Raw genomic sequence first — 23,857 nt, forward strand, 5'->3', positions numbered from 1 at the left:
TGCAATTGATTTAGTGCGATTTCACACAATATATCTGCAAAAGAAAGTCCCACAAATCAGAGCGAACGGACTATATTGTCTTTGCAAGACAGAAAACCCTCTCTTTAAACCCATTTGTAAGGAAATGCTTTGCAGCTGGTCAACATAAAATATACCTTTTGTATGTCACAATCACCACATCTTCGCTGCAGATGATGAGCTAAAGCAGCTGAAGGGTTAGAGAGGTGAAATTGTAGATCAAAGTTTGACAGTTTGGAGTCCCTGACTAAGTATCTTAAGCCCACGATTGATGAGGTGAAACTACAAACAAAGCAAAATGACTGCTGAAGTTTCAGTCCAGCAAATCCTGCAGATGTAGAGAACAGCAGAATACATGTCAAGAGATATTTGGAAATTCAGTGGTTCAGGGCTTTGACAGTTAGATGAGAAGATCAATACTACTTTGATATCTGTATGCTAAATATGATGCTAAAGCCATCTAAAGGTACGATTAGCTTAGACTAAAGGCAGAACACAGCTTGTTTGGCTCTGTTCAATTTTAAATCCACCTACCAGCCCAACATGTAGTTAGAGCTTTGCTGTTTAATTTGTATAATATAATACATGCATGAAAACCAAGGGATGTTTTACGGTGAATTAAACTTAATTAAATCGGTGTATGTAAATAATTTACCTCCACACACTCGGTGGGCATGCTGGCTGGCTTATCAAAGATCTGAAACTGGTACCAGCCCGGGGAGAGGGAGTGGTCACAGATGAACTCCTGCAGGGCCGACTGCTGCACCCAGCTGGAGCTGAAGGTGGTGCTGCGGTAGGGGTCCTGGAGGATGGAGTGGCCCCCGGACACACACTCCGGAGGAAGCTCTGCAAGTCCAGGTAGAGAGACAGAATACAGTAAGCACTACCAATATATTGTACCAATATATGTACAGCTTTCTACAGAACAAATAGTGAAGTGTGGAAACCCAAACCCACTGCCCAGTTCCTCTGTGTTCAAGATACAAATCTTGAATTGAAAAGCTTACACACAGACCATAAAATGCACTGAAATGAGAACTGTGGAATGCATGATATTATCAGATCAGGTTATGGATACATTCACTGAAAAAGGAGAGAAAAATGTAGCAGATATGAAAAAGACCATCAAATATGTAACATTTATAGTTATAGCTAGTTTTATAGTTATAGGTTCAAACATGTCGTAAAAGCAAATGGCCATTAAGATGAAAGCAGAGAGGAAGACAAATAGCCGAGCTGTAACTAACAAGTACAGCGAGCTTCTGTGCACTGCACCACGTTTTCGGGCTCTGAGAGTTTAAGTGAAAGGTGATAGTCTGCCTGAGTCTGCCAGTGACAGGCAGACAAGGTACTGAGAGAGACCACAGGAGCTGTCAAAGCTGCCGATAGACAGACTTCATTCTCAACACCTTGTTGCTTGAATTTGGAACCACTTATTGGCATTAAGTATATAAATAAACCTGTGAGTCTACTAATGGACGTCAAGGTAAGGTTTTGAGGTATTACAACTGCTGTCCACTGGTGTTAACTACAACATATAAATCCCCCCATCTTCTCTCTGCTCTTTAAACTATTATGATAACCAGAGCCTTAATAATATAATAACATAACCTTAAACAGCAGCACAAGGGAGCCAGCAGGATGTGACTGCTGATGTTTAAGATATGGTTGCACATGAGTTGTAATTTAAGGGGGAGAAGGCACTTTGTATTCATCAGGTTGTGGTAAAAACGTGCTGGAAACGTTCTAAAGCTTGTCATAGGAATGTTGCGAAGACTTTAACTTGTCAATTTGAGGTCAAATTAATTTAAATCAGGAGGGAAACTTTTTCTTTGAATAACTCTAAAGTAATGTGTTTTACACAGAAAAATCTAATCAAAATGATAGACATCTTTTTCGAAGCTTTAATGGAGTGAAAGGAATTCCTAAAGGTTGAACTGAGGTCAGCAGGTTAATGTCTCTAAAGCACACAGTTTAAGCTGTTTGGGATAGAACAGCCAATAAAATAAAACCTGAAAATCTTTGTCGAGGAACATGCCAAGGCAACCTCTGACATAACACAGTAGTTTTAGCTTGCCAGAGCGAAGAGCCAGAAACATATCCAAGCTGTGACCCAGAAATATCAGCCAACTTTTAATAAGTTGTGTTGCCTCAGAGATCAAGTTAATGGTGACTTTGACTGAGTCTGCCTCAGTGCTGAGTGACAGGCAGACGAGCCACTGAATGACACCACAGGAGTTGTGAAGGCTGTCAATGGAGAGACCTCCTTCTCAACACCTGGTGGCCTCAGTCCTGATCAGCTGTACAGGAACTGTGAGAGTTCACATCCTGTCTACCTGTCAGTGAGTGGCGACCCTCTGTTTCCAATGACAGCACAATACCTTACACTGTGGCCATGAGACTTGGAGGTATGTGGCCTTGGATGACATGATGGATGAGAAGGTGTCAGCCTCTATTTGGCAAATGGACACAACAAATCAAAGAGAAAGCTCAGTACTTTAAACTCCTTGGTATACAGTAATTAAATCCGATTTGTAATCCCACTTTTGGTGTGAATTGTTTTAATTACCGAGGGAAACGGCAGAGAGTAGTTTAACAAATTGTATGTCCATAACATTTCTGGAAATAGTGATTGCGCAACTCCTTTACCGCGGTTTAAAATTACATCTTTGAATTACTTGGAGGTGGTCGCTTACCTGTTTGTGCGTGCATTGCGTTAGGAAGTAAAAACACAACCCACGTAAGAAGTTTGGAAACGGTTTCAAGTCCCATCGTCATGATGCGACCAGCGCGCAATCTTCTAACTAAACAGCTCCAACCCTCCGAGCGCAGCCGATGTTATCCGGTCAGAAACAAGCGAAGCAGGAGGAACTCCGGGGGAACTTGATGTTTGCTGAAGCCACTGTTGGTGGGAGTGATCGGAGAAGCTGTAGGCTGATCAGAGGCGCCGAGCTGCAGCATCACACGTTAGGAGGGGCATAAACCGCGTGCCCCAACATCCACACAGCTGCACACATCTGCCGCTGAGCAGCACGGGTCACAGCACAATGAAGATGCAGCTCTTATTTTTAAAGATCACAATGTTTAATCGGTTTAATTAAAAAAGCTAAATATGTATAGATCTGTTTGTTGATCTGAGAAAAATGAACATCTCTTTCACCCAGAGCTGGGAGTGAGTAGCCAATATTTACAATACCTATATATTTTTTAGCAAGTTGACATACTTATACTGACTTTCCATTGTATGCTTTTTTGATAGGCTACTTCAGTTGTTTTCCCAGGGATATATTGTATTCTGACTGCATTTCATTTGTATAATACTTTGAATAATGAGTGCTTTTTACCTATACAAATAGATATCCTTATATTGTATGATGCAGTACTATAATACAAAGCCACTCAATACATCAATTGGTGAGATTCAAAATGTGCTGTTGAATTCTGGATTACCTGTAAAACCATTTGACATAAAGTAAAAGCTTAAATATAAAGGACAGGATGTTCATTGAAAAAGGTGAAAGGTCAAAAAGCATGCACAGAAAAACGACATAACGGCACAGTTCAAAGGTTCAATTATACTTTTATTATAATCAAAAGGGACAAACCAGGGTCAAGCATTAACTATTCAAACATTATGGACAACTTCCACACTCATCACTGGGTGCTCTGTTATTCAAAGCTTGTATAAAATCAATTGTCTGCATCAACTTACAGTAAGCCTGTAAAATGATCTGCATGTTGCAATGTTTACTCTATGTTTCAAGAAGGGGGAAAGCAGACTGATGGTCCAATCATGGAGTTATATTTTACAAGTCAACACTCCAAACCACTTAAACAGATGGGCCACATGCTACATTTTTCAGGGAAACAGCTTCAGCCAACAAGTGGGATTTTGGATAAGCCAGATATCACAGTCGGGTTCTTTCCAAACAGCTCGTTTCCCTTCTCACGGTTTTACTCATCCAGGCTACTCACATATAGAGTTTCACTGGCAGTACCAGAGGAGCTGGAGCGGATCGTCCTGTTGAAAACTATTGAATAAGAGTAGCAGAATAAGCCAGGAATACGGTGTACAATGGGTTATTTGGGTCAGTTATGCTAATATAAAAGCTAAAACGATTGATGAGATGCAGTCTTCAAATCACTGTGAGAATACAGTCAAATATAAACAGCTATCCAGATGTTGTCTCAAATATGTTCACAGAGCAATTTAGGGCTAATACTAAACATTTGATTTGCTTATTATTATCTTGTGGTTACTCATTTTGCTTTTTAAATTGAGATAATAATGAAAATATGCCCACCAACATTTCCCAGAGCCAAAGATGGGGAAAGAATATATTTTGTATTCATAGGCCGTTACCAGCACCATAATTTTGCCTGTAAAGAGAGTGAAATTATTAAACATTTATCAAGATAATAAAATATTTAGCTTGTTCAAACTGAGAAACTAACTCTAAAGTAGAGAGAACAAAAATCTGCTGAAGTGAAACCTTTCTTTAAAACCTAGACTGGTGATTGTTGCCAATAATAAGCAGGAGGAATATTTAAGTGAACTGTTGAGTTTCAATAAAGTCAGTAAGACAATAATCTTTGATTAACGATGACTAACCCTTCGGACAGTCCTTCCTGCAGGTCTGCAGAGGACCAGTGGTAAGCTGACAGCTGTGCAGGTCGTAGACAGTCTTCTCTCAACGTGGAGGTGCCTTAATGTCTTGGTGAGACGCTCGTCTGTCGGACTCCCACACGAGGAGAGATATAACCCCTCCCTCGTAAATCTCCTGGACCATCAACCTGCTCAGAGCCTGGAATAGCCATCAGGTAGAAACCCAATTTCTTCCCGTCTGCTCATGCATCCTCTTACACAACCGGCAATTCAATCTCCCATATGGAAAACATCTATTTCAAGTGACCATATAAACAGTACATGGCATGAATGAGTTTGTAGCTTTCAAGTTAAATCCAGGGAGCAAAGAAAAGTGGTGACTAAATGGGGATGATTGGCTTGTTTGATTCTATAATCTACACATGAGCTCATTTTGTGCAATTTTCTCTCATTATAATCAGTTATGCGTCGTGGGAGTAATGGCAGCACTGCAGTGTCCCCTGGGAAATGTGATATCAGCTAAATGATGCAGGAAATGCAAACTCTATGCAATTACCCTAACCTCCGCTACAAGACAACTGTTTGTACAACTTTAAAGTGCATAAGGAGCAGAACAGCACAAGAACATTATTTAAGTACAGATCAATCAGCCCTAAAACCCCGGTCCAAAACGAAATGCCAGATATGTATCTCAACATGTACACACTTTACCAATTTGACCTTGTTGTCTTCCTCACTGTTGTTTCTCGCTCCATCATCTGCATGTAAAAATAAGAATAACGTTCACTGTTTTCAGTTAAAGGTAAAAGTGCTTTTTGTTTTGGGTTAAGGCTCTGTGCGGCGGTAGGCTAGGCTACTACCTTTGTTGAGTCCATGTGGAGAAGATTTGGATTTCTACATGTAGTCATTCCTATGCTTGTGTCTTGGCCAACGCACACATGATGTTATGGCATCAAACAGGGTGGAAAAAGTGCTGAAAGTGCCATTAAAGGCTCATGTAAATTATTCAGGGCGTATGATGGAGAACATTGAAGCTCTTTATTATTTGGACTTGGGTTCAAACTTCTCCAAACTCCTAGGGGCAAATAATGAAAGAAACTAGTAACAAGTAACAGTACCTCAGAATTGTGCAGTATTTAAAAAAACATATACAGTATGTACTTAATTATACTTTCTTCCTGTGAAGAGCAAATCACACGTAAGAACTGCTCAGTGTGGGTTTGTTTTGTACCCGCGAGAAGGAGCTGCTTTGTGTTTAGATACTTTAGAGGACAAGTGTGACCTGAGAGCAGCTGGGTCATGACACAAGCTATTCCTGCTTTTACCACCGACATGCAGCCTCCAGACTCCCTCCACATGCCCCGACCCAGACCATGTAGTACACTCCATGATGCAGTAACACATCCCCTAATCCTACCAGAGTCAGACACAACTGTCAATGCAAACAAACTGTTATTGGATTGTTGCCACACTCTGATTAGTACACCAAAATATATCATCTTTTCAAATATTCTTCCCAATTCAAACTTGTGAGGGAAGTGAGGGCAGCAAAGAAAGCTATCACGTGAAACAAAAACTGTTTTCATGATTGAGAAAATATGTTTTCAGTGCCTTTAAATTCTGTCAAAAGTACTATTTTCAACAAATTGAACTACAGCTAAATTCTAACCAAAACTAGACATACTGTATAATGACTTCTGTTATTGTTATTTTGCAAGATTTTGTTACGGTTTTGAAAAAAACGTACCTGATCTGAAAATAAATCAGTAAAAGCTGAAGCGGATGAAGAGGAAACAATAGAAGAAAAGGAAGATTCTTCATCATTAAATGACACGTGAAAAGAAGTGATTTATCAACATTTATGATATTTCCTGGTTTATCACATTTCGTTGATTTACAGTATACCTTCTTCTCTGCCTGACCCGAAATGAAAGCAAATATGAAAGGGGAAAGGAGCCTCTGATCTGAGGAAATGGGCAGTAATGGTAGAAAGAGAAAATCCTCTCTTGCCTCAGTGACAGTGCTCAACAACAGTAAAAACAGATGGCGGTCCTGACACAACATCATAGAGAAGCAGGAAGATGGTTTCCTCAGCACAGTCGTGCATTATCTGTTTCAGCTTGTTTCTAATTTATTCAGCAATTACATAACCATCTTTTAAAAAGCTTCTGTGTGTCACAGCATGATTTCTCTTGTTCCTTTTTCTCCAACAACAATGCAATTAGGCTCCATCGAGTTGTCAGAGCGACATGATGGAGACGTCTTTGAAGCCACTCAGCCTGTAACGTCTGACAAAAGGCTCCTGTAATTGTTACAGCCGAGGCCTGACTGCAGTGGCTGTAAATGTCACTGGATACAATGGTAGGAGATTTTCAGACACGGAGCTGAGGGGGCGGGGGTCGAGAGGAGCCCCTGAAGGTGGCAGCTCCTGGTTTAACAGGGCTGGAGGGGTCAGCTCCTTCACAGGCGCTGTTTGCTCTCAGCTCAGGTTTCCTGTTGCCTTTGCCCCCGTGTGTCAGCTGTCAGAGTCGATACACAAAGGGACTGCTGCAACAACTGTCTGGGAAAACTCTGCCTGGTACAGAACCGTGTTTACATGAGGGGAGCTGCTCTGCTCACTGTCTGTCTGGCTCTGGTGAAACACAGACCTCTGATGTAACCCTTTTTCTTCCATAATCATAAACACTTTTGGACCAATACAGGAGCTAAGACCACGTTTACAATGACTCCTCAAGGGAAATATGTTGCCTTAAAATGATTTTTAAAAAAAGCTAAAAGCAACTTAAACTTTCTACTTTAGGTATAGAGCAATCAAAAACTTGCATTAAAATATTTTTACTACATACAGTATAACGTTATTTTTGTGTAATAATTCCAAACTTATCCACAACCATAGACTACTATTGCTGATGCTGATTTATCTTTCTATTTTACTTGCCTCGTCCATTTTTCTGTGACCTTCATTTAAAGAAGTATTTATTTATTGTGTCCAATTGGAGGCAGATAAACAACTCGAAAGGATGCTGATGAGAGCACTGAGAGGAAATCAAAACATAATGTTACAGACTGAGAAACACCAAAACAATTTGCTGTAAAAAATTATCAAGACATAGATTAGATTTGATAAGTTATTGCTGATTTTGGAAGACAATAGTTCCCCATCAAAGGTATTCATTAATTTTGTTAATATACAAATATTGATGAATACAGCTTTAAACTTGATGAAAATGTTAAAAACATAGCTGTTTGATAAAGATCACAGTGATGTATATATAACGGGATAATAATAATTTATAGCATCCAGAGAAATGTAAAGAAGAGGCATGTCTAACATATTTTAAATCCATCATAGAAGGTAAGGTTGCTTCAACAAAGGACCATGTGAAAGAATGAAGGTAAAAAAGTTAGATATATAGTACGGTAATGTTTTACCGTATATTTATATTTGGCTATTTATGAGGCAATACAAGCTAAGCTCCTTTCCAGACTTTGTCCCTGTCCTTTGTTGAGGGTCAGTCAGTAGAAATCTAGTGATTATAGACATCAGCGTTACGGTCCCTGAGTCTGGAAGAACCATCATCTCTACACGCCAAGTCCTGGCCCGCCGCTGCACTTTGCTAACTGTAAGCACTTATGATGTTGGTCAAGTTAACAAGGGCAGTTTATCTCAAACAATTATCTCATTAATTCTATCCTAGTTTACAGTGCTTTACATTCTCTGCCTCAGTCAGAATTTTACAACTACAGTTTAGAAAAGGACAATACCATTGTCATAAATAAATAATTCCCATAAATAATTCAAGGTATCTCTTTATACTTTCAATGCATGAGCTTTACTCTGACTGCAACCAAATGAAGGATATGCTGCCATCTAATGGAAGGATCCCAAAATGGCAAATGAATACACACTTTTTTCTGTGGGCACCTACATAATGAATGTACTTCAGGACAGTTTGAGGTCATTCTATAGCTTTTATATTTGTTTATCTTGACTTTTATTTACTCGTTTGTCTGTTTGTTTTAAATGATTTAATTGTCTGTATATTCACATTGCCCCTTTACTACTATCTTTTTTCTCAATATCTTTCCATGTCTTGCTTTGTTTTTATTTCTTAAAACGATGTAAGTATCTTTTTATATTGTCCTGCATTTGTTTAAATAATTTTCTCAATGTGTAAAAGTGAAACTAAATTTAAAGATTTATTTTGTCAAGCCTGAAAGAACGATTATAAATACAGAAGATGCCATGATTTCTTCTATTCGGAGGGCCTTTGTTTGGACAGTTGCTACGTTTTTGTTTTATTGTCCCACTGGGCTCAGCCCACTTTTTGTTAAGAAGACTAAAGACACTCGTTACCAAGCAGCACTTTGTATATGTTGCGCCTGTAATCAACCCTTGTACCACTGTCTGCTCCTTTCACTGTGTTCCTGACATCCTAACAATACAAGCTCAAACTGGATTCAAACTAAGACAAATCAAAAGATATCTGTAGCGAATTCAAGGTAAGCAAATACCTTTGTTAATCAACAATCATGGCTCCATACAGTTTATTGCATCCGATGTCCAAAGTGTGCTTGGAAGAAAAAACGGAATTCTCTGCTACTCAGCTTCTCTCTTATGCAAGGAGCAAATGGTTTCAACTCCCCGACCCCGAGACTGAGAGCCACAGCGACGTGTGGAGCATCAAACCACCAGATTTCTCTCTTAAACTGTACAGGTCTCTGTCAGTTCCTCAGAAGGAAGAAAGAAAGACACATTCAAATCCAGCAGTACCACCTTCAAGTAAAGCACAGAGGAAAACTGGAACATTTCTACCAAGGGTTTTACATGAGGGTTTCCGAAGAGAACAGTCTCCAAAGTTCCTCACATCATACAGGCCTCCCGATTCTCTTGAGTCCGAGCTGATGTTTGTCAAGACTGGGAAGTACCTTTGTGGGCCTTACAAGAACCCAAAACCACATAACTTCAGACCGGTAAGTGTCTGCAAACAATAATACGTTTTATAACTTCTTCTGTAAGTTTCTCGTGTACATTTAAATGTTCATATTTGTGAGGAACACATAGGATGAATCGAAAAAAGCAGGCAGGGTAATACTCTTACTTTTGAGAATAGAGCATGTGTAGTGTTTGATTCGTCCACAAGATGGCGCTAAACACAAAAGGAAGTAAATAAAACAACTTTGATTTCAGCTCAATGAGGACCTTCCAGACATAGTTACTACATACGAAAGAGATCCTGGTAACCTGCATTTGAAGTTGAAGCACTTGGACATTAGTAAGTGGATTAACTTCATGTTTTGTTATTTTTCGAGTGTTCCGATCAATCTAAGTCTAAGAATATGGTATTCTGAATGTTTCCATGTGTGCTGTTCTGAAAGAATGAATATATTACATTTTTCCAGTTCAAAACACTACCACCAGGTCAGACCTAACTTCAAGGGATACCAAGAAAGGGATGGACACATATAGAGCTTCCGAGCCAAGATGGGATGCGAGGCTCATACTCCCTCCGCTGCTCTGGCCTCCAAAATCAGCTTCCTATACTGTCAGTGGTGTTTTGGCATCATACAAAAATACTATGTCTAATTGTGTCAGTTAGTTGGTTTTCCTGAAATAGATTACTCTTATAGTGTGGTATAGAAAATGAAATAAAAGCTCTACTTACATTTAACCTACTGATTACTCCTACCAAAAAAGCATGTGGTATCTGGTGAAAGCGGAAACACGCCCTGTTAATTTAGATCTCCTGACTGAAGCTGCCTGTATTATTTAAATATAATTGTAATATTTATTATTAACTGCAATTTCAACAGTTTGGGGCTTCGCCTGTTTTAATACTGACGTTGAATATTTGTTTCACAGAGACACAGATGCAGAAGAGGAGCGTACAGTGCATTCTTGGACCGTGTGGAAGAGAAACTCTCAAGATCATGGAAAAATAGATCCTAACTTTGTCTTTTTTACTTATTTAAAAATTAAATGTATATGTAGCCTACATATCCCTGATAATGATCAAATAGGGACATATTTGGACATCTAGTAGCTTTAAGGTTCTGGCTGTCAACATGCAGGGACTTTGGGGGTCATAAAGGTCATAGAACCACATTTAAGACGCCCACTGACCACGGACAGCTGCTCACCCGGTTCCCCAAGAATTATAAACACGCCAAGCCTGCACATGTTCGAAGCATATCTGAAATAGCTGAACATATGCGTTCAAGGAGTAATCCGTGACTCTGGGCATAACTCGCAGACTAAATATAAAATGAAAAGAATATCAGTCACTGTATTAAACCTCATGACCCACACGCAGCCGTGTGTTTGTGTTATTTTAATCCCCTGTTATCCAGTCAAATGCTGAAAAATGTAATGTAATCTTCCATCTCATGCATGGCAAATAAAGATACTTACCAGAGCTGTTGTGTTCAAATCATAGGTTCAAACGTTCAAACGTGTTTTGGCAGTTGTGAACAATCTTTAAAAGGAAAACACAGATAGTAAAGTTAAGAAAAATCCTTGAAAAACAATAAACTTAATCCGAGTCTGTTAAATCCTCTTATAAAGTAAGCTTCAGGAAATTAGCACTTAACTACTTAAGAAAAAGCAAACAAAACAATGTAATAAACCCTAAACAAAATCTGAAAGGTTTCAGCTCTTACTTGTTATTTTCCATTATATGTAAGATTTTAAGAGTGGTCAGTATGACTTAAAATTGACAATTTTTAACATGTCTAATTAGCTTAGAAACAAAAATACCGTAATACCGTAATGAATGCATTAATTAATCAATAATTAAAATAATAAATAATACTCATTATACTTGGACCATATACATTCTGAATAATAAGTTGTGTGTTGTACTCTAATATATTTTAGTGCTAATACTTTTTAACTTAAGAAATGTATTAATTTAACTTGTTTGTATGTCAACACTGTTGTATTCTGACTATTAAAAGAGTAGTTTCTTCCACAACAGGACCATGTTCTTGTTAAAGTACTTATTTATGCGTGAAAATAAACAATTTGCGACAAAGGCTACACAAGAGCTTAAAAACAGAGACAGGTTATGTAAGCCTCTGGTGTTTGTTATCCATTCCTTCATGCATGATGGGTCGTAGTAGCGTGGTGCTTTTCCTGCTTTTCTGACCAATCATTTTAAACAAAAACACGCATGGGGCGGCGCTGTTTCTGCAGACACACACACACACGCACACACTGCACTCTCTCTACACAAAAACGGACAGAAAAGGGAAAACACGCTGACTCCACACGCTGAACCTACGGTACGTTTTAATTTTAACGGCTATTCTGGTGTGGCTATTAAGATAGCTTATCCACTAGAATACCGTTGTGTTTCTATGCCAGTTGAATGTCCGTGTGTGGTTGAATGTGGGCTAGAAATACCCTGAATGTTGTGAAGGATCAAGCTTGTAAAATGGCTGGTATTTAGAAGTGTTTTCAGGGCTCTTGGACGACATCTTTTGTCAGATCAACTGTATTGGACATTTGGTGATACAATGCATTACTGATCAACGTAAAAAGTGCCTTTTTATAGCATTTGCATTCACAACTTTTAAATGAAAGGTACCTTTGTTGCCTCTTCAGTCGTTTTTAACAAAGAACATCGATTTAAAAAAGATTGGGTTCCCTTACCACATTTATCTTGGATCAATAACGATACATTATTCATGTTCAAAAGTAAAGTAGTGTGACGGACAGACAGAGCAACAGGTGATCCTAGTTCCCGGGCTAGACATGTGATTGACAGCCGTTTTAGCCAATCACCTGTCGGCGAATCTAGTAAACGCACCAATAGAAAGCACCCGCAGTGTTCGTGTGGGCGTTTATCCAGACTGACAGCAGTGTCATCAGCGTTGGATTCACACTGGGACACAGAGGACAGACAGGGAGGGTTGTGTCCGCTTCAGAGGAAGGATTTGCTGTCGTTGTGGCCGACATACAAGGCGTAAATACACTGTGAGTTGAATTTTGGTGTGTTTACACGATAAAGGACTGCGTTTCTGTTCAGAAAGTATTAGGTGTATTGTGTTTTCTCTACAGATGGCTCAGATTGAGAGGTAGCACAATGTGGAATGTACATTGAAATGCCTTTGCTCACCTGTCGTGTGAATCCTCTGTAGATGTAGTCTTACCTCATATGGGTAAAATACAGATTGACTGGAAAATAAGCCCTATTTTAAAATATAATTAGGGATGTAGTTGTATACTAAAAGGACAGTAACACACTGCCACACTAGCAAACAGGGTTACTGTAGGAATGTTACATTGAATATGAAGAAGTTATTTTCGATGTATGGTGGCTGTTAACTCCTCATTGTGTGAAATTATGGTACATTGGCTAATTATTTGGCTCTAATACAGCTGTGTAGCATATATGACTTTGTGTTATCAGACTATATTGCTTATTGCTCAAAAGTCTTTCCTTGTCATTGAGGATGTTAGGTGACGCACAACTGTGGATTGTGGACTTTGACTGAGTGACATGGAAAATGAATATGCCCATTTGTTTTGGTCCTTATATGTCCCCTTTCTCAAAGCAAAAACAAGAAAACTGCGGGTGAAATCTGATTGAACTTCACCAGATTTCAAATGTTATCATGTTCATAAAAAAACACTAAGATATTACTGTCATGATGATTTTAATGCTCATTTTGCTTTGCAAGTAATAAAGACACTATCAAGTTATTCACAGGGATTTGAGCCATTGATTATTTAAAAAAATCTCCCTCTATACTAATGCTGCGACAGTCCTACTTGATCTAGTATTAACATAATTTGATGGTGGCTTAGGTTTTCAAAGTTTAGATAGATGTTGTTTTGTAACTTTCATTTCTAAGTTTGTTGACTTTATGACTCTTCTCTTATGTGTGGTCATGTTTACCCAATGATAAAGCAAAAGACACAAGTGGATGTAGGGAAATGTGATCTTCCATTATCCTGTAATTGCAACTGTTGGCCACAGTCAAAGTAACATAGTCTTGCTTTAATTGCTACTTCTGTTTCACCCACAATAACACTTGCAGTTTGCTTTCAGGTAATTGCTGGAGCCTTTTTGGAATATCAGCAGCTCTGAGGATTTTTGCTGGACTGGAATAGGATCAAATCTCCCAAACCACCAATCCTCCCTCATGAGGAAAGATGGGGAATGGATTGTCTGAACAACCTAGCTTCGTCTCAAACGTCTCATTCTTCCAGTCATTTCACATCGCCATCCTTGGCCTGGACTCTGCAGGCAAGACCACCGTTCTGTACAGACTGCAGTTCAATGAGTTTGTGAACACGGTGCCCACCAAAGGTTTTAATGCGGAGAAGGTGAGAGTGTCTCTGGGCGGCCACAGGTCTGTAACGTTCCACTTCTGGGATGTAGGTGGCCAGGAGAAGCTACGCCCCCTGTGGAAGTCGTACACGCGATGCACGGACGGCATCATATTCGTGGTGGACTCTGTAGATGCGGAGCGCATGGAGGAGGCCAAAACGGAGCTCCATAAAATCGCCAAGACCTCTGAAAACCAGGGGGTGCCCCTGCTGGTGGTAGCCAACAAACAGGACTTGAGACACTCTTTGGGACTTGCTGAAATTGAGAAATTACTGGCTCTGAAAGAACTGGGCCCTGCAACTCCCTGGCACCTGCAGCCAACCTGCGCGATCATAGGCGATGGACTAAGGGAGGGCTTGGATAGACTCTATGACATGATCCTTAAAAGGAGAAAGGTGCAGCGGCAGCAGAGGAAAAAGAGATAGACCGGTTCTGAAAGACAAACATGTGACTCGACTGCTCTTATATGTGAAGGATATTGTCCTGGGTGGATAGAGGCATCCGCTGCAGGTCCAGTTTCAAAGTGCTGAGTTTTATCAGTGAAGAAAAAGATTTATGACTGCCGGTCTTGGTCTTGTGATGATGCGGTTGGTCAGGAAGTGACACTTAAAGGAATACAGTATGAAGATGAGAAAGTTTCAGACATGTGTGGATATGATATACAAGGTTTATATGGATTTAAACGCACTAAGGGTTCGGGGTCTGGAAGGGCGATAGAATTAAAGGATGCTGTATGTTTCAGAAATGGCTGTTCTAAACAATATCACCAAAAATACTTTGGGAAAAGGCTTTGACAAGTTGAAGGTTTTTTTTGTAAATATTGAAAAGTGTTTTATTTCACCGTTTAATATGTAATTATTATATCTTATTATTCTTACACTGGACTTTCTTTGTGAAAGAAAAGTATTATCGTGCATTATTGCATTATTATCGACTTGCTTGCTGTCTTATATCATTTTTTATAAGCACTTTAGATTTCTACTTCATATGAAGTTTACAGTTTTTAAATACAGCATATTGTGTTAAAAAAAAAAATACAGATGCTACTGTAGTTGGTCCAATTTGACCACATTGTCATTAGACAAGTTGTGCATTATGTTTTGCTTAATAAAGCATTTAGAGCAATGTGGCGGTATGGAGGCTGTTATTATGTCAACTTTGTTGTTTAGGAGTTTAAAAAGGAGGTACTCAAAGATGTCAATGTGCCCTTTAAAAAAAGGCACTAAGCCAGCAGTGTCCCCAGTGGAGCTGCTGTATATCTAACATTAAACGTTGTGCTGTCACCCGTGTATGTAATGCAAAGGGTTACAGAGGAAAAAAAACATGCTCAGTCAACCTATCCTTAAAATGTCCTCAGTTTCATTTTAAAGCAACATGCTCGCTCATGTTCACACGGGTACACACCCACAACCTGAAGGTCCATGTAAATGATTTATGTCTGGAGTGAAGAGCTGTAGTGTCAGTAATGGAAACGTTGAGATTAATTTACCATAGCTTTATTTCTCACAAAAAATACACACTAAACTGGAACAACTTGCATGTTGTGTAATGAGAAACATGTACACAGATGTTACACTGCTGCTGTCAGCCATACAAATACTTAAAAACGACCCAAAGCTCTTCACAGTAAAAAAGCGAGTCCTTCCACCATCGGTTGCTGCAGTGTAAAGGGTTAAGCGATGGATTCATCACATACAGAATCAGGACTTGGAAATGTTGCCAGGGCGGTCTGGAGACCAGACCCAATGCAACTGGCTGGGGCAGGACACTGAAGCCAGGGGCATTACAGAGTATTTTTGGACTAAGCTGGGTGGATACGTAGCTCAGTGTTTTAACGCCATTTGCTCTCCCATTCCTTTGAAACAATTAATGACTGTGAAGCCCGACAGGCCCCTGCAGCAGCTGGCTTTCAAACATAACTGTGATTCAGATTTGCAATGCTCACAGGCTGAATGGCCAAACATCCTCGCCATATAAATATCTGTTCCAGTTAAATGTGATAATTATGGCCTTGATTTGAGGTTTTGGTGCTGTATCTCTGGGGGTCTATTGCATTTGAAAATAGAAACTATATCCTTAGCGCTCGTTTTCAAACATTTTTTTGTGTGGCTTTTTACGCCTTAATCATACAGTTAAAAGCATTACAAAACATTTTTATTCCTGACCCTTTGATTATAGTGTCGATTCCCAGAATGCCCCTTTTTTCTCAAGTTTATGAATCATGTTTTTTTATGAGAAAGGTGCCTCTTCTTAACTTGTTTTCGAAGGAAGGAAACTCAAAGGTCAAAGGCGCGTTCACACTTTTCCTGATACTATTTCCTTATCTCTAAAAGCCACGTCAGCCTTTAGTGTGTTTGTAAATCAATGAACATGTCCTGTCCTGCTTTGCCTTGTATTTACTTTAGGGCAATTATTTTTGATCTGCTGAAACACTCACCAGAGGATTTCCGTTGGTTATTGGCTTGGTAAAGCAAAAAGCCTTTTACCTGTCTTTTGCTGACTCAGTTTAATATGTCTAAAACCACATACAGAGATTAAAACTTAAAACAATTACTTTACCGGATCATTTAATAACTTTAAACATTTTTCTTCAGTCCCATCCTTTATCTCAGCCTTTATCCATGTTCTGGTAATGTCTTTAGTGAAAGGTGGATTAGGGGGAATAAATCTTGTGTCCAAGGTCAATGCATTAACCCATTTACCTCAGATGGGGTGCTTGGCACGAAAGTCTCCGACTGACAAGAAGTAAAAGCACATTGAAGTGTCTTCTTGGGCTTCTTTAGAGTAGCTCATCCATGAAGGAATTATCTCTCATTATTGCTATGATAGCATGCTGTACTGCAGATACGCCTAGGGCCTGATCGAGTCTGGCACTTAGTTTTACAGGTTGGGCCACACACAGCTGATGAATACTGTACACAATGTTCAAAAGTGTTTGTGTTTTGTGAAGACGTGTGTGTGAAGCAATGACGGATTGGATGACGAGTCCAAGAAGATTTCCTACTCTGTAAATTCCACGTCAAAGTTTTTATTTTAATGACATCCTCAGTGTTCCTCAACAGTCACACCCTGGAAACACTCAAAAATAGAAAAGAGTTATGATGGACTCTCAAGTATACTTCTACATAATGTTGCCTTCATCCATTATAATTATTTAAACCCACCTTTTAAGGAAATGATATTGGCAGATGGCTGTTCATTCTACAATACCCATGATATTTAGCCATTACTGCCTCAGCACTTTTAATAAGAGCAGATTCAGAAAGCTTTGTTTCAATTGAGGACAAAACACCACACAAATTCAACTAACATTTTGACCCATTCTGTAAACCTGGATTGGATTCTATCTCAAATGCTTCTTGGGAATTGGAGTTGACTTTTGGCTTGCAGATGTATAGGTACCTTTTGCTTCTCAGCAAAATAGAAAATTACGAAACGAGTATTGCAAAATAATGTTTTGTATAAACATGTTTTGGTGATTCAACCGGGTGAACTTCATGTTCAAACAAGCCTAGAAAGGGCTTCAACCAACAAGTAAATAATATTGCCTTTTCAAATAAAGAAAATAATAACAGGAATGAGAAAAAAGAAATCCCACACATACTGTATAAGGTTGGGAACAGCCACTAATTGTGGAGTAGATGTTAATCAATGTGGATTTATGCATCTTCCTTAGCCTTACCAAGACAAGGCATAGAACAAGTTAATTATCTTTATCTTGTAAAAATAAATAGAATCAATTTTGTTCTGGCTAGTAAAGTTTAATGTGTAATTTATTTTTTAAGCATAAATTAGCATTCATCAACAACATATCTGATGAATCTTAGCCGGTGGTGTCCACGCTTAAGATAAACTAAGCTCTTTTCATTGTTTTGTTTTTTTAAAAGGATGACAATAAGATATTTAATTGAGTACTCAAAGCTGAATTTATCTGGAAAATTAGGATTGCATTTGGATACATTTAAATGGTCCATGCAAGGAAAAAGACTTAAATAAATATGAGATGCATGCTCAGACACAAGAAATTCTTTAAAAACCAAAATCTTTCTGTCTATGAAAATAGGCTAGTTTTGTTGTGATGCTGTTGCTAGGTACGTTTTACATTTAAAGCTGTTTATCTGCATGGCCAGGTCAGAGCGATGTTTGTGGCAAAATGCACAACTTCACTTTCCCATAAATCCACCTCCAAAGGGTTCTCGTATTTTGCTGAGTTTAGAGATTTATCCCATGTGTACTTAAAAAGAAGAAAGCAATAATATGCACAGTCCCAGCCTGCTTATTATGCAAGGTTATCATGATGGGATTCATTCTTTTCCCCCAGTCTATTGAGAGCGAGTGGCCTATTTACATGTGAATTCCTCCCGTAGCCCTGAAGCCTCGCTCAAAGTAGCAAACGGGGCCACCTGCAAGGGGAGAGGGGGGGAAAAGGAGGAGGAGGGAGACGCTGTTTGAGGAGCTGGAGAAGTGCACTCCTGTTTTCTTTGGTGCAGAGAAGAGAAGCCGGTTTCATTAATCCTCAGGATCCATGGAGACAGAGAGTGAGCTGTGGCAACACGAACACAGGAAAAACAGACAGGCGTTTTTTTCTCACCTGAATACTGATCCTTCATCAGTTAGAAGCGCTGTGATGCCTGTAGGACTTTTTTCTCTTAGTGTTGCTCAATTTTATTTTCATACCTAAAAATAAAAACTGCACAACATTTTCTCCCACAAGTACTGTACACCTAAAACTACCAAATGATCTGCATTGCTTAATATGTTTCATAGGTCGTTATTCAGGTCCTTATTTAACTTTAGTCTTTTACTTAAGCTGTCCAAGAAGACTTTCGGGAAATTCAGTCATTTATTAACTTAATGTTCACATTTTTTTATTTTTTATCTTTTACGTTTCTTTTCTCAATTTTGGGGATTTGAGTAGTAAAAGTCAGCACACAAATGTTCAACTTTATAGCCTTTTACTTGTACTCTGATACACTGAATGGAGAAAACAGGTTTGTGTCAAAAACAGAGTGAAAGGGGGTCATAAGAGGATATGTAACCTAATCAGCTACTGTATAACTGTACAACACTAGCTGTAAGGCTATTTTGATAAATAATAATAAATATAGACACATTGCACTGAATTCTGATAAACTGTCCCTTTGGCCTTCAAGCAAACACAAATGATCAGTTACTTTGATCATTTGCACAGATAAATGTAGTTGTATTACAATAATGCTACAAGACATCCCTTGTGTGCTGCAACATTGTTTTTCATCACGGATGGGGGACAGTGTTCATGGATTGACATTCCTGGGCTCAGCCTGTGTGAAAGCTTCTTTGTTGAGGTGATGATTGCTCGGTCACCTCTCACTCTCTGTCTGCGTGCACAAAATTACGGGCAAATTACTTTTTCATACCATTTTGACCTTGAACCTTGGGCCACACAGTTATACCCACTCAACATCCACAACGCAACCATGTCCAGACAAAAAAAGTGGTCCACAAAGAGCCGTGTCCCCTCCAGACTGGGTATTGTGAAGCACAAGCCTGTGAAATCTGTCTTTGGTCTTGTTTGGGCATGAGGGATTACGGTGGGTTTAGGCTGCGGTCTCCAAAGCTTTGTGTTCACACACTGACTGATGGGGAAATTCATGGCGAGCTGTGGGCCCAGTGGAGTTTCATCAGTCAACAGATGAGAGGTCCCAGAATAGTTTAACGATTTAGGATCCTAGAGTTCCTCAATGTGTCATTAAAAACAGAAAGGAATAACATAACACAGTTTGCTGGAACAGAAACTTCATTAACACAGTAACAACCTTTAGAAGAAATATTCAAATGTTTGAAGAGGAGTTAAGGAAGAAAAAAAAGAAAGAAGAAACACAAAATAATTTGATTTTCCTCTAACAACAACTACACATTATCGGATATATTCTTTAATGTAGTATCAATGTGTATTTTAAGGGAACGGTCTCTGTCTCTAAAACAACATTTTATGATAATCTGCCGTGGAACCTTTTTTTCGTTGTAAAATAATACAATACTATAATCTGTTCTCCGTTTAATGTTGCAATGCATCTGTTTCAGCCTGATACCCTTATCATAATGTCTTTTTGTGAGAAAAAAATAACTGGACATTTGTGTCAAGTAGACGCTCCCCCTGTGTGAGAATAACATTCAAATCAGATACTGTCTGTAATTCACCTAAACGCCTCTTAGCAGTGTCAGCCCTGAAATTAATTCCCAAAGCAAAGGAAAAAGCCTTTGGAAAGGGTTCACATGGCGGTCATGCACATGTCTGCTCTATTTAGATATTTTAATTTCATGTCTGCCTCATGAGAGAGGGTACAGTCAGGAGGAGGGAAATGAAATGCAGCCCAGGTCATATGTGGCTTTAAATGTTCACAGTGCATGGACACTCTAGACTTTGTTATTTAGATTTGTATGTGTTTGTGTTTAAAGTAGGAAGGAAATATTTCCCTCCTGAGTTAGTGGTAATCATGCTGTTTAGAACAAGTGGGAATTGGTGTAACATGTTACAGTTTTATATAGGTATATGTGAATTATGATTTGTAATCTTCTCAGTTCCATCCCAGTTTAAATTAGCATTTTTTTTAGTAAGGGAAACCTTTTGATCACATCAGTCCACATCTTAAAGCTCACATTTTTCTCACAGTGTTTTGTTGGTGTAAATAATGAATCTCAACTAAATCCTGTAGTGCAACCAATTTAAATGTACTGATCTCAAAATCTCCACTTCTGCTTCTTACTTAAACCTTGAGACCAAATGTAGCTGCTCTTACTTCACATAACCACTAACTCTAATTGTTCTGATTGGAATCACATTGGACCTTAATCAAATCAGCAGGGAAACCTAAACACTCCATGTTATTCCAACTCTAAATGAGAGGTCTCTCAACTGCTGTGTTGTTTATTCGACTCACCTCGTGTAATGAAGCTAGGCGCTGCTGACCTCCTCTCGGTACAAACAGCATGACTCCCATGATATTGGCAATAACACTGAGGTATTTAAACAGCCACAACATGAGGAGTCTCCAGGAGGAGTTCATTAACTGAAAAGTGAGGGCCGAATAATGAACTGGGCTGTTTTCTTTAGCAGGCATGAGGAAGGCGCTGTGTTTTTTATATTGATGTAACTCAATGAATAACACCCCTGGTCAGAGTTTTCCAATCTGCTTTCATTTCCATGGCGATCTGAGATGGCCCTTCACAGCAGGAGCCTGTAGTTTCATAAAGTAGAAGTGTTCTGCCTGAGATACGGTGAAGTGCAGATAAGAAAGGATTGATGAGGCTTTTAGAGAGTCTGGGTTTCACGGCTGTCTGTGTGCACGCATTCCTCTTATCTGTATCACAGTCTGCCTGGAGGTACCCGTCTCACCTCTGAGAGTTAAGAGGCTGTACTTTGTCTTGTCAGCTGCAGGGTGTCAGAACGTGTGACGTAGATCAGGTCATTATCTTTAAAAACAACCCAAAAAGTCAACCTTTGAGGTGATCAGAAATCTTATCAAATGCCCCCTGCCGCTGTATGGGTCTGGCTCTGGAGTTTTCTATGAGAACAAGACTCCTAACTCCTACACGGTGTAACATTTTCAAGGGGGGGGGCAGGGGTGGACTGGGTTACGCCCCCTGGCCCTCAGAGCCATAAATCAAAAATAAATTATAGGCAGGCTCCCCCGCCACATATGGTCCACAGGACTGTGTTGCACCAGTTAATTGCGAATCCATCACTAAATGTGTATATGTAGTCTAAATATGTTGTGGCTTTGGGGATGTCTTATAACTATTAAAAGACTTAAATGGGTTATCTAGCATCATCCAAAAAAAACCCACAAATGATATGTTTAGCTTGACTGATGATCCTTTCCAATGTAGTTAACTTGATGATGTGTTTATTTACACCTGTAGAAATCTTTTTCTTTGATATCATTTCATCTAGCGTTTTTTCGTATTGAGTTGTATTTTTACATGTTACTTGTTAGACTTGTTAGCAATTTGGGGTGAAGTATCTTGCCCAGGGACACAACGACATGCTGACTGCAGTGGGGTTTGAACCTGTGACCCCCTGATCCCAACACCAAAGCTCTATCCACTGGCTCTACTGCGCCACACGCCTCCCATGTATTTAAAAGACACCTATCATGTTATATTTAAATGATATATTGTAGGGCCATACCTATATAAGGTATATTTAAACGTTTCTGTTTTCAAAATACCAAAAAGATCATGCATTTTAGCCATGCCTCATTTCGCTCTGTTTGCTGTTCTCCAGCCCTGTTTTTGCAGGGGGCTGATTCTGTGAGCTGCAGCTGACCACGCCCCCCTGCAGGAGAGGGGAGCGTGCTCTGATCAAGTCAGAAGAGGGGGAGAAAAATAGATATCCGTCCTCCGTGTTTTATTATATTATTATATAGAGTCGTTATTCATTTGTTTTAAAGCTCAATAAATAACAAAGAAGACCTTTGACCGGCACTTTTCTAATTTTGTCCGAAAGATTGAAACTTTACCGGACAACTGAAACTCTGCCGCACGGTCCCCTTGTTCCTTGGAAGAGGCGGAGAGGTGGGTGTTTGTCATCTGCTGGTGGACTAACCGGAGATAATTACAGTGCTTGCCTCGACGGGGAGGGATTGCATTGAATTACAGCAGCGGGAGCAAACGCTTGCCTCTGGGAGGGAGAAAAAGAGCCACAGCGGAGAATAAAGGGCAGCTAATGCGCGGGAAGTCTTCTTCGCTGCTTTTGTGGCAGACTACAGGGCCACTTACAGGCCTGGCATATGTACTACAGCGTCTCCAGCGCTTTCGAGCGGCAATGGCCGGCCGTGGCCCAACCTCTCATTCCCCTGATAGGTGGAGGGTTGGCCCAATAACCGTACCGCCACCGTCCTGACGTCAGGACAGTGTTCAAATCTGGATCAGTTTTTATCAGATCCGTTGCAGCCCCTTTTTTTAGAGATTTGGGTATGGAGGAAAATAGAGAGGGTTGTGTTTTCTGACACTTTATATGATAGGTCCCCTTTAATGTATTATTGTGTTTGTACAAGTTAACACATTAGCAAGCTAAAATTAATTGTGTAAGCTGGCTCAGTTAGCTACAATACGTGACGGTTACACCTGAAAGTTGCAGGGGTTTCACTGTTTAGGAAAAACTTTCATTATGTTAAAATAAAAATATAGTTTCAAAATGCATGCTTTTCCTTCCAAAATGTATGCCACTGTCCAAAAGCTTTTACTAATTTACTGGAACTGTTTTTAAAAACTGTAGCTATTGTTGGAAAGCTTTCATTGCATGCATAACTTTTGAAAGTGTATTCCACACACATTAAAAATAATTTGTTTATGCTGACTTACTGTATAAAGAAAGGCGAGCATATGACCATCCAGTGGAAAACAACTGACTGACTGTGAACTTGTTCTGTAACCATTTAAAACAACAGATTGTTTCAGATTTAGTTACAGTAAGAACCCCCTGCACCACCTCCCTTCTCTTTTTCTACTCTGTTTCACATGGCAGTAAATTCACTTCCCTGAACTGAGCCAACGTTAAGCCTCTTATCACTGCCTCTCCCACAGTGCTCTTTTGTTCGTCTTACTCTCAGTTAAACCTTGCATGTCAGAGTTTTTTTTTATCACTTCACTGCTTTCCAATGCTTACATGTAAAAATGACCCATCAACATGTGATAATACAGTCTAAAAAACATGATAAATATCGTCAGAGATAGGTTTGTATCGTCAGAGATAGGTTTGTATCCCTCATAATGAAGTCATTTAATATTGTAAATGACTCTGTCAGATGATTGGAGTTTTCTGCTGAATTGCTGCAGTAAAGTATTTAAATTACTAATTGTGACCTTCTCCAATAAACTGACACTCAGTGAGTCTTTGGTTAAGCTGAAG

At 39.4% G+C, this 23,857-nt stretch overlaps 3 protein-coding genes across 6 annotated transcripts in view; 2 read left to right on the forward strand and 1 right to left on the reverse strand.

The window, feature by feature from the left end:
- vwde (von Willebrand factor D and EGF domains) overlaps positions 1-12,334 on the reverse strand; it is a 30,307-nt gene extending 17,973 nt beyond the window's left edge. For 2 of the 3 annotated variants that reach the window (XM_079693145.1, XM_079693144.1), the window contains exons 1-2: positions 2,715-2,900; positions 674-864 (exon numbers count right to left, since the gene is read on the reverse strand). In XM_079693145.1, the coding sequence (XP_079549271.1) occupies positions 674-864; positions 2,715-2,796 (273 nt within the window). In that variant the 5' untranslated portion in view covers positions 2,797-2,900. Of the gene's footprint in view, positions 1-673; positions 865-2,714; positions 2,901-11,036; positions 11,101-12,213 lie in introns of those variants that run through there. The other variant, XM_079693146.1, reaches the window with a different exon arrangement.
- Positions 8,420-11,470, forward strand: cUnh7orf78 (chromosome Un C7orf78 homolog). Its single transcript, XM_079693149.1, has 4 exons — positions 8,420-9,598; positions 9,816-9,900; positions 10,028-10,170; positions 10,488-11,470. Exons 1-4 carry the CDS (start codon positions 9,158-9,160, stop codon positions 10,572-10,574), a joined length of 756 nt encoding a protein of 251 aa, XP_079549275.1. The 5' UTR covers positions 8,420-9,157; the 3' UTR covers positions 10,575-11,470.
- On the forward strand, positions 11,769-15,087 carry arl4aa (ADP-ribosylation factor-like 4aa). Of its 2 annotated transcripts, none has more exons than XM_079693148.1 (2): positions 11,769-11,908; positions 13,681-15,087. In XM_079693148.1, the coding sequence occupies exon 2, from the start codon at positions 13,785-13,787 to the stop codon at positions 14,385-14,387; it is 603 nt and encodes a 200-aa protein (XP_079549274.1). In that variant the 5' UTR covers positions 11,769-11,908; positions 13,681-13,784; the 3' UTR covers positions 14,388-15,087. The 2 variants fall into 2 exon arrangements, with proteins under 2 accessions (XP_079549274.1, XP_079549273.1); XM_079693147.1 differs by lacking the exon at positions 11,769-11,908 and adding an exon at positions 12,472-12,602.
- Positions 15,088-23,857: the final 8,770 nt, after the last annotated feature.

The sequence above is a fragment of the Notothenia rossii genome (genome assembly GCF_949606895.1).
Source record: "Notothenia rossii genome assembly, chromosome: 7".
NCBI lineage: Eukaryota > Metazoa > Chordata > Actinopteri > Perciformes > Nototheniidae > Notothenia > Notothenia rossii.